The sequence below is a fragment of the Struthio camelus genome, chromosome 5 (genome assembly GCF_040807025.1).
Source record: "Struthio camelus isolate bStrCam1 chromosome 5, bStrCam1.hap1, whole genome shotgun sequence".
NCBI classification, from domain to species: domain Eukaryota; kingdom Metazoa; phylum Chordata; class Aves; order Struthioniformes; family Struthionidae; genus Struthio; species Struthio camelus.
This window is the reverse complement of record NC_090946.1, coordinates 44,687,253-44,698,191: the sequence shown is the minus strand read 5'-3', so window position 1 is coordinate 44,698,191 and position 10,939 is coordinate 44,687,253. Positions and strand designations below refer to the sequence as shown.

The window sequence follows — 10,939 nt, the reverse complement described above, 5'->3', positions numbered from 1 at the left end:
GCCAACGGCCGCCAGGTGACCGTTGTGCCCGGCCGGCGCGGGGGCCGGGCCTGACGCCGCTGCGGGCGGCTCGGGGCGGAGGCGGGCGCCCCGCGGGCCGCGGAGGGGGGGAGGAGGAGGAGGAGGAAGAGGAGGAGGAGCGGCGGAGGATGGGAGCGAGCGGCGGAGGCGCGGAGCGGCGCGGGGGCAGGGGCGGGAGCGCGGCGGCAGCGCCCGCGTAGGGCGGCGCGGGAGCCGGGCGGCGCCGCCGCGGCCATGGAGAGGGCGAGCCCGGCGGCGGGGAAGCTGAACGCCGGCAGCCGCGGGGCGGGCGACGGGCACGGCCCCGCGGGGGGCGCCCAGGCGCGGGCGGCGGCGGGCGGCGCGGAGCCGGGCGGCGCGGAGCCCGGCGAGCTCATCGGGCGGGCGCTGGATTTCAAGAGCGAAGGGGCGCAGTGCTACAAGGACAAGAAATTCAGGGAGGCCATCGGCAAGTACCACCGCGCCCTGCTGGAGCTCAAGGCGCTGCTGCTGAGCCAGGAGCCGGGCGGGCAGCGCCCTGCCGCCGCCGCCGGGCTGAGCGAGGAGCAGAGGCAGGCGGTGGAGGCTATCGAGGTTGACTGCTACAACAGCCTGGCAGGTCAGCGGGGCGCGGCGCGCAGCTCCCCACCCCTCACTCCCCCCCCCCCCCCACCTTCGCTGAGCGCCGCTGCCTCGCTCCCCTCTTTTGTTTTGTTTTTTGCCTTCCTTCGCTTTATTATTAATTTTTTTCCCCCCAAGTTTGGCGCGGAAGCAGTTCAGGTGCGCGACGCCGTGTCCGGCTGCCTTCGCTAGCGCCGGGGACGTCGCGCCCAGCGAGGCCGCTGCCCGCCCGCGGGCTGGCGCGCAGCCCCGCGGCCCTTCCCGGCGGCTGCTCGGGCCGCCACCCCTTCGTCCTCCCCCCCCATGAGGGAGACAGGTACGCGGGGTGCTCAGGCTTAACAGGAACTGTCGCTTGTGAGCGGGCCAAGGTTGCATGTGCAGCGTTTTCTGCCTCAGCCCGAGGCGTCCTTCAGTCCCTACCCCACAGCCGCCGTTGCGGTGCTCGGCACGAACAGCACCGCAGAGAGGGACTCCTGCTCTCGCGTTTGATGCAAGGAAGGGGAAGGGTTTGGGAGCTGCAAATAGTACTAGATATAACAAGATTTGGTGGTGGTGGTGGTGGTGGTCTCTCAGCTGTAAAAGTGGAAAGCAAATATAGTACTTACTGGCTTGCTGCTAGACGCCAGGCACCGCTGTGGCCAGCAGACATTTGATCATTGCTCCCTTTGCTCCCTGCCATCTGTTTTGAACAAGTGCTGTGGGAAGGTGGAGGGGAAGGGTAGGGGTTAAACTACTTTATGGCCTGATCCTGAAGACCTTTCCCTTACTGAGACAGAACTCCTGTTGACTTCAGGGAGCTTTGCTGAAGCAAGAACTGCAAGATCAGAGGCTATTTTTGTTCCCCAAAACCATGCAGACTTTTTCTGTCTAAGCGGAAAGCATCTCTAAAACAAAAACTTGTCTTTAGGGTACATACAGGGTAGCGAGTGTTTGTAAACTGAACAGAGTGCACAGACTGACAAAATTAGTAGAGCTCTGCTGCCCAGAAGGATGAAGGGTCACTCGTTATCTTTAACATCCTTGGGGAAAAAAATACAGCAAAAATCAGGACGCTAGTGTGCCGGCTGTCACCGTCTGTTGGCTTTTGGCTTTCTAGACAGAGTTGGTTAGCTTTGTTTCCTGTTGTCTAGCACAAAAAAAAAAAAGAAAAAAATAAGAGAATAAAGCAAACAGGGTTTAAAACACCAAGCCAGAATCTTCTCTTGTTTTAATCCATACTGATCTGTTATACTCAATGTGGTTATTGCGATGCGTTAGAGGGCACAGCTTAAGCCCCTTTTATCGTATTTTCAAATATGCTTCCTTTAAAATACTGTTTAAAGGGCATAGCGGGAGAGGCAGGTGAGATTACACAGTGGTACTATAATCACACAGCTGTAATTTTATCTCTAAAAATTTCTATCTGTAGGTTTATTAAAATCCACTATATATGGCAAAGCTCATTCGGATTGGCAAGGTTATACAAAGAGCCCGTAACGCTATGAACAATGTAGCTTAGTGTGTTCCTCGGTGTGAAAAAATACTCACAGGTAATCTTTCTGCTGGCCCTCAGTACTGAGATACAAATGAGACATAGTGTCTAGAAGGGAAACGAATTGGGAGGGAGGTATGGGATTTGCTTCTGTGGCACCTTCTGCTGAGTACACAAATTCCACTTGCTGGAAATGTTTACACTCGTGCTGGCAGAGTTGTCCTGCCTGGTGGTGGTTGTCCAGCTTATGTATTTACTGTTTCTAGTTTGTGCAGATAATTTTTTTCACTGCTGATTGTATTTGATCTTGTCAGCAGCAGCAATCAGACAGTGGGAGAACATGTGCTCCATCTTTAACCCAGATTTAAACAGATTTTACCTAAATTTGCCAGTGTGAACACCAAGGAGGTATAATTAACCCTAGTGTTGTAACTGGCGCTTTTCCTGAGATAACCTCACAAGCTGGTCAAGATATTGTTTTGCACAGGCAATTCTTATATGTTTCAGTAGGAGCAGAGAAAAGGTTTTGGAAACCTGTGGTTTTGCATTTGTCTGATGCAGTGTCTGAATGTAAGCAATTAAAAAAAATGTGCTGCACATTGAAGAGGGGAGTGTGCAGTTAAACTGAAATTGCAGTGTTGCTACTACTGGGAACTGTTGTTCCAATGTTCCCATTCTAGCAGGAGGCTCTGTGAATTGGAGTCTGAAGAAGGGAAGAGGAAGGAAGGAGTTTTCCTAGGACTGTTTTTAAACCTTTTTAAGGACACTCTGTGAGATACAGCAGTGGAGCTTTATTCGGTTACAGTGTGTTCCAGCAGAAGCCACCAGTTTCTTTACACAGTGGGCTCAATGCATACTGTTTGAGTAGAAGTCCATGTTACTCAATACGGGGAAGAGGGGAGATGCAGGTAGTTCTGCTTCTGAATACTGAATGGGTGCCTAGAGCTGTTTTTAAAATAAATAAATCTGCAGAGAGCAGAGAGCGTAGCAGCAGTACATGTTAATTCTACAAAAGGCAGGTTTTTGACTTAGCTGTGATTTATACCCGTTAGCATTAGCAACTGTCATCTGAGTGTCCTTGTTATCAGGTTCTGTTAGCGCCTCCACTTGATTTTTAGCTTGGCATTTAAGAAGCCCACCTTGCTTTTGAACTGCTGTTTTTCAAGTGGCCACCACACTCCCACCTTTTGGAGATGTTTTGTATCATAAATATAGATGCATACCCATACACTTATGTGTTAAGAGACAGTATACCAGTCAAAGGAGATAATCATATATAGTTAAATATGTTGTTAGACAAATGAGCAGGTAAGAAATGTATACCCAAAGGAGATTTGGGGTGATCTTGTGGGTGAAGGTTGTGCCCATGAACAGTGCAGCTGAGGTTGATTGCCCTTTTTTTTTTTTTTTTTTTTTAAATTAGACAGTGATTACCTGAGTAAGGACATGCGGGCAAATGCTAAACTGTTGTCAGTCCATTTGTCGCCTTGTAGAATGTAGATTCAGGCACAAACGCACCCACAGATTCTTGTTTAGTTCTGCTTCTTTTCAACAAGCGGTCTTTATACCATGAGGGGGAGTATACAACTCACATTTAATCAGAGTCCGACAATACTGGGTGTGTTTCGTAAAGTTCCAGCTTTTGGAGCTCTTTGGCACCCTCACAACCTAAGCTATTTACCCCATTTCAAAGAATTCTAAGTCTGTTGGTTTAAAATTCTTGTGGGTTTTTTTTGTTGTTTGTTTGTTTTTTAAAATGGCCTAGGATTTTTCACTGCCTGCCATTGCTGGTAGCACTCACGTTTCTTTCACTAAGCTACCAACTTCAGGTTAAGCTCCGAGAGTTTGGCCATAAAGGGACTCTTCTTCACATCTGCAAACTGCAGTGCTGCTGTATTACATAGGCCTGCCAAACCTCCTTCATTTTACTGTAAGTCTTTTTGTTAAACGTCACCAGATGCAAGAGGAGCAGGATGGTCTAGGCTTCTAGAAAGTGCTAAGGTAGGCATAGAAAAATCTTACCAACAGCATAGAACCCTGTAGAATGGATGCAGGGCTATAAGGCAAACACAGCCATTGCTTTATGACTCACTGACTGTCTCTGACCTTGAGGAAGTCACTTGACCTCTTTTTGCTTCTCTCAGCCCAAATGAAAATAGAGAACAGGAACCACATCCAATCCCGCTGGTGCATTCAGCTGCGTTTCCACAAATCAGTGGGATTTATTCTTTCTTTCTTTCTTTTTTTAAAGATGATTGTATGAAGAATGCATGCAGAAAACCAAAGTGGCCAAATATCCCTGATGTCTTAGTCTCCTCCCTACTCATATAGCATCTTTTATCTAGAAGAATCTTAAATGCTTTAGGAACTGCATACAGATAGGGACCATTTACCAACTACAAATGCAACCACTGCTCATATTAAATGCAATGATTGTTTTATTCAGCATTACTGCCTCACAGTGTACAAAAGGACTATTTCTGCTCTACAGAGAGAAACAAGTCCTAGTCCTTCCAAAGCACCAAAATGCTAAGGGTAAGCATAATTTTAAGCTTTCCTTATGAGGGAAAGTTACAGTGTGATGAGCAAATGTTTTTAAGTAACCCTAAGCATGCGGAAATGCTAGAGCTAGTCCTGGCTAAAGAAACCCTAGAGAAGCCTGGAAGGAGAACCAGAGGCAGAATTGTGGATTAGGAATGGTAGTGGGTGCTGGGAGATCTAGATTTGTAATCCTGTCTCTCTGTGCTAACTGATTGTATCATCTTGATTACATCTTTTCATTTCTTTGAGCCTCGGTTTACCCATCTGCATTTACCACCTCTTGGGAGCACTGGAAAGTGTTGTTAATTACATGAACGGCAATTAAATGTAGTATGCATTTATATCCTGATTCAAGTGCGTTTAGCTTGGTGTAAGACTCCTGGCAGGAGGGCACACGTACCTGCAGAGTATTACAAAATGTAGCAGTCCAAGAGACCTCTCAGCCTGGATGATGAGGTTCTCCCTTCTACATTGGCAGAAATGTTCGCTGATACCGTTCATGATGATGCAAAAGTCATAGTGTCACGAAACATGGCACTTCCAGTAGCATAGGAACCTCCTAGCACTCGTGGGTTCCAAATTAAGGTATAGGTACTGCTCCCAGCAGTCACCAGTTATGCAGACTTTGGTGACTAGTCCCACTGAGACAAGTAGACTTAACCCAAAATATGACTAAACATGAGAAAAGCTGTTAAAACTTGTCTCCACTGACCATCCGCCAGGACTCCTCAGAGGGAGTCTCTTCTAAAATCCCATTGACAGTATACAGCCGTTCACAAGTACAGACTCTACCAGGGCACATAGTTCTGTGCATGTTAAAGCGGTATTGGATTGTTGTTTGATGTGAAGTTTTAAAATCTGCTCCGTCAACAAAAAACACCCTCTCTAAGGGTGCTCTGCAATGTGAAAGGGAGACGATCAGCAGCAAATAAGAGCAGGATGTCATCTGCACTCTCACTGATCAAGGTGAGAGTCTCCCAACACTCTTATTTTAGATACATCTACCCAACCAGAATCCACGGGAATGTCTGGCTTACAGGCCTGATGCAGTCACTGCTCCAGGTAGGTGTAATTGCAGGCACGGAATGAACACAAGTGACTATGCATGGTATTTTAATGATGGCCCCAAACCCTGCCATGTAATTAAAGTAAGTGGGATTAGAAGTCATTGCCATCAAATGCTCTGTACAAATACTCTGTCCTTACCTATTTCTTTTTATTTTGGAGAACAAAGATCTCCTTGTTCATGCAGGAGTTTCTTAGGCATTGATGGGATAAGATGGAAATACTTCCAGTTCTTGGGAGAGGAAGAGGGAAAAATGGTGGCAAATTGCCTCCAAACTTGGTTTAAATGGTACATGGCTGACAGCATCTCTCTCGGTGAGTCAGGAGATGCATTTTCCTCTGTATATGTCACTATTCTTCCCAAGCCTTTTCAAAACTTGAGGCTCTGGAGGTTTGGTTTTTTTTTAGCAGCTTTTTCTATCCTATATTTAATGGCCTTTGCATGAGGGAGAAGCCTATCCCAGCTGACTTCGTCACCGTTTGCCTGAAACAGAGGGTTTGGGGAGGTATAAATGGAGCCCTTGCCAGACCACCCTGAAGAGCTGCTGTCTTGGTGAGCTGAGATCTGTCCGAGTCTAGCTACAGCTTACCTGCAGGAGATGTCAAAAATCACAAAGCCCCTTCAAGAACACAGGGCAATGGTTAATTTGTTTACCTAAGGATTACTGATTGCTCTCTGCCGTGAGACGTGCATTGATATGTTTTCAGAGAGGTTTTTAGTAGCTCTTCCTGTCAGCTTTACTCTGTCCTTTTCTGAGATTCTGTCCTGGAGTTTCCTCCAGCGAGAGTCCCACAATGAGTCAGTCTCCTACAACTCCCCAGGTCTCCATCAGTATTGTGCTGGAAACGTTTCAGCTGGTTTGATAAAACCTAGTGTGAAAATCACAGCTGGTTCCCAATCTATTACTAAAAACACCAGTGAGCTCCATGGTTATCTTTTGTCCTGGGAGCTGGGCCACCTCTGTGTGGTTTGGCAGGTGGAGCATCCTTCTCTTCCTCCTGTTCACTTAGGCTCAGACCCAGAAATACCTAACCCAGCCCCAGACCCTTTTCTCCAGCCTTTCTCCGGAAAGGCTGCTTATCAGTTCAGCAGCACATTCCCTGTTCCTCATCAGTGTCCTATAAGCAGTGTGACTGGTGCACTAAGGATGAAGGGTTATCAGACATAGCATTTTAGGTGTGAGATCTAATGAAGGAGACTGTTGTGAGGAAATAAAGAGTAAAAGAAAAAGGGGTGCAAATAAAAGGGAAGCTCTAAATGTTGCCAGCTCCCAGTTTCTTCTTGACATTGTGCCATCTCTCACAGAAAATAACATATAGAAGAGTATGGAACTGAGGAAACAAAAGGAAGTAAGGGAGAAACTCCATAATGAAATTTGGAGGAAATTTACTGGCTGCTTGTTTTCTTCTGTGTTCCCATGGATGAGGAACAGTGACATAGGTAGACAACCATTTATTAATCTTGATTTCAGCTTACGCAGGTTACCATACCAGTGACTAATACTGAGTGTTAAAAATGCTTTGAAAAAGAGTCACTATTAACCATCATTATCTAGAAAGTTGTTACTAATGACTGCATAGGATTCTATCTCCTTTTGTTCATTCCTGCATTGCATCTTGGATGGGAAACAGTACATTTAGGACACTGATAGATGAATGCAGGTAAATCTTGTGATGGCCTGGAGTGTTACTTTCTAGTCTTTTTAACAAAGACTGTCGAATCAGTTCAGTTTCTGGAATCTGCTGATATTGTTGATGAAGGTAGCTTCAGCTAAGGAACACTCAGTTGTGCCTCAGAGTCTTTGAGGCTGAGAGGTGGTAGTAAGGCAGTAGGGTTTGCCCTGTTCTTATACTTTTCCCCAGGCAGCTGTGATTAGCAATCACTGAACACAGAGTTGGACTACAAAGACCTGTCTCAGTATAGCCATTCTTAGTTTAGGATACTGCTGAAGATGGTGCTAAAACAATTCATAGAAGTAAATTAGGTACAGTCATGTTTTCTCTCTGCTATAACCCTTGGCAGAAGGGACAGCTGGGAGCAATGATTTTTAGCTGTCGTAGCTAGACTTGCCAGAGCTCATCTGTCACTATCGAGTAGCTAATGTCATGATCTTTACTTCAAAATACTTTCCATTCTCTGAAATTCTTGACATACCATCACCCTGAGGCTCATAGGCTGGATAGCACCATCTGCTTCCCCTTGGCTTTGTCCTGTGTACCCAGTTCTCCCATCATGTTTCTCCGCTCTGGAGTCAGGGCTGCATACACGGTCAGTGCCTGTCCACCTCCCCTTCCTCGTGAGACATGCCTACCAGAACAGCCTTCACTTAGTAGCTCCCTGACGTCATGGCACTGCTCCAGTCTGTTCCCACTATCCTCCTCTCGCTCATTACAGTCCTTTCCCCTTTGAATTGCTCTGCTGACTCTCCTACTTGCAATGTAGCCATGTCAGGCTTCTCGACCTCCCAGGCAAAGGCCTCCCCCTTCTCTGTCCTGCCAGTGAGGCCCACTCATCTCCCTTGTTCTCAGGCTCTGCCCCTCGGTGTCCCACTGCAGCTGATTCTTTCAAGCTGCTTTCACCTGTGGTATGTGAGTTCAGGCTGAACCATTTCTCCCTGGCCCTCCTCAGGACTCATCTGTGCTGTGACACCTACAGGAAATCAGTTGATGCTGGTTACCTATTTTTGTTTGACAGACAGCAGCACTTCTCTACAAAATTGTGTATGAGAGCAAACAGGTGACTATAGCTCACATCTTCATGCCATTTGTATGCCATTTATCTTTGTAGATTACCAACTCAGGATCAGGGGCATGAATCTTGGCACATGCTTGTCCTGTGTAGCCATGATCACAGCTTTGGGCGTTAAGCAGCGTGCACTCATTTAAAACCTTAGGCTGTGCAAGTTTTCACCCCAGAATGGTTCTGCAACAGCCTTCCAGTAGGAGTCAGAGGAAAAAGCAAACTCATGCTGCTTGTACCTCTGGCAGTTTATGGATCTGCATTGCCAGAGAACCCAGAATTGTGTGGCAAGTCCTGTGTCCCAAGCTCCTGACTGTATCATAACATCTCAGCCCTGTTCACTCATATGTACCATCAACAAGGCAGGAACTGCAACTCTACGTGCTCTTGGGTGGAGCACCACTATAAAGCAGCCATTGCTACATAAGCCATGCAGAATGTAGGATGCTGATTTTTGGCTGCAAGACTACAGCACTTCTTTCCCCAGCACATCCGTGTTTTCATCAAATCTCTGTCCTACTAAAGCAAATTCTTTTCTAGTCACTGCTCATTATTCCCTTCCCTTTCATTCCCCAGCAGGAGCACAGTCTATTGCATTTCCTTGCTGCCAGTTTAGGGGTCTGTCATGTAGATTGTTCTGCATCAATGACAACAGCAACTCCTTTCATATCAGAGTGGCAGGCAGCAAAACTCAACTAATCTAGCTGTTGATCTAGTTCCTTGGGAGCTGCTGGAAAAGAGCAGCTGAGTCAGCCAGCAAAGGACCACCAAGCTAGTTTTCCTCAAATTTTGATTCCAAAGGTCCTGTGATGCACTGATTACAACTCTCAGTTTTCACTCCTCTGCTGTTATTCTGGCTTGGCCACATCAGAAACATCTAAATGGCTCATTCCCTGCATATGCTGAAGTGCACTAACTACCATTGTGCAAGTCATCTTGTTCTCTTAAGCAAGAGGGTTCAGGCTCCCCTTGGAAGAACTTGGTCAGGCAGTGGTAGAAATTTGCTACCTATCTGATGCATCTCTAAGGCTCAGCCTAACATACATTGATTGTGATTTCAGATCAGCTCAGATGGACCCTGTTTATCTTTTTTTTTTTTTCCCCCCAACTTGAAATACATAGCTGTTGACTCCAGGCAGCAGAGCTGTTTACTGCTGCCTGAAGCAGATGGGGTAGAACAGAAAACAAGCACAAGTGCAGCTTTGATCTGCACATTCCCCTGTGTAGTATGTGGGAGAGGAAACTTACACCCAAAAGCAAATTAAAGCAGAGGTGTTTGGGACTTGAAAATTTATGTCGGACTCTTACTACTTCCTTGGGCTATTCCTGGGCTGATGTGGCTAACACACTTCTACCTTCAGTGTGCTGGGCTGTCCCTGCAGTGACCATCTAATCCACAAATTCATCCTGATAGAAAAGTGTCTTATAAGATAAAGAACGATCTTTCAAGCAACCGCAGGAAAGAAGCCGTGAGGATTCACATTTCTCTACCCAACTCCTGCTCTCAGAGATGGAGAGGGCAAGAAGTTCTAGATATCTTCCACTCTTTCACAGTATAAATGGGCCCATGGAATGGTTCTAAACCCTCTCAAACAGGAGCTATTTGGAGAGCTCATCACCTCACTCAGATAACCTTGCAGAAGCAGAACCATGAGGGAAGGAGTCTGTTCCTGGAAGATCCATTGCTATAAATCAGCACTAGCCCGTGCTCTGGCAAAAGCACTTTTTGCTTGTCTAGTTCTTCAGAAAGAATCAAATCAGAGCCTCTGCCCCAAACCTGTAGAGAACCTGATGTTCTCTCATCAGACAGTGGGATGCAAAGTTAAGCCTCAACTCCTTCTTTAGTCACCCTTTTTTTTTGTAATACTAGCATAATTCAAATCCTAGATTACTATCCTCTTAAATGATTTACAGTGATTAACAGCTCAAGAGACACTAGTGCACGCATGCTGCAAAGAAATCAGAGGCACATAACATCCTCACCTATCCTGGAAGTACAAAGAAGTTGTACTCATTTTCCTTCATATATTCTCTAAGTACTGTCATGGAACTCAAACTGAAGCAGCTCAGAAGCTTTTATTAGTAATTTGGGGGGGGGGGCAGAGAATAAATTAAATTAAAAAAAGAATAGAAAATAATTTTTAAAACCCATAGCTGATTAACTTAGAGCACATTGCCAGAAGGTATCATTGAGTTAAAGAACCTAATAAGGTTAGAAAAGAAGGCTTAGTCACATAACTAAGGAGTACATTCACTGCTGTATTAGTAGGATAAAAACTGTAAAGCAAATATTACATTGTCATGCTTGAGAACGGCTGTTAACTGTTTTGGATTTATGAATAACCTTCTCTGAGGTTTTCATTTCCTTGTGCATGGCCATGTCACATAAATGACTGAGTCATCCTATGATCAGCTAGCATATTCACATCCTTTTCCTTTTTGGCTGTTTCCAGCTCATGAGCTCAAATAGTCTAGCAGAAATTCCTGTTACTAGTCCCAGA

At 46.1% G+C, this 10,939-nt stretch overlaps 1 protein-coding gene across 1 annotated transcript in view; it reads left to right on the top strand.

Annotated features, from left to right (window-relative positions):
* The first annotated feature begins 240 nt into the window (after positions 1–240).
* The window catches only part of TTC9 (tetratricopeptide repeat domain 9), a 29,571-nt gene continuing 18,872 nt past the window's right edge, over positions 241–10,939 (top strand). Inside the window, exon 1 of the mRNA XM_068946132.1 lies at positions 241–619. Within this exon, the coding sequence (XP_068802233.1) occupies positions 256–619 (364 nt within the window). The 5' untranslated portion in view covers positions 241–255. The remainder of the gene's footprint in view (positions 620–10,939) is intronic.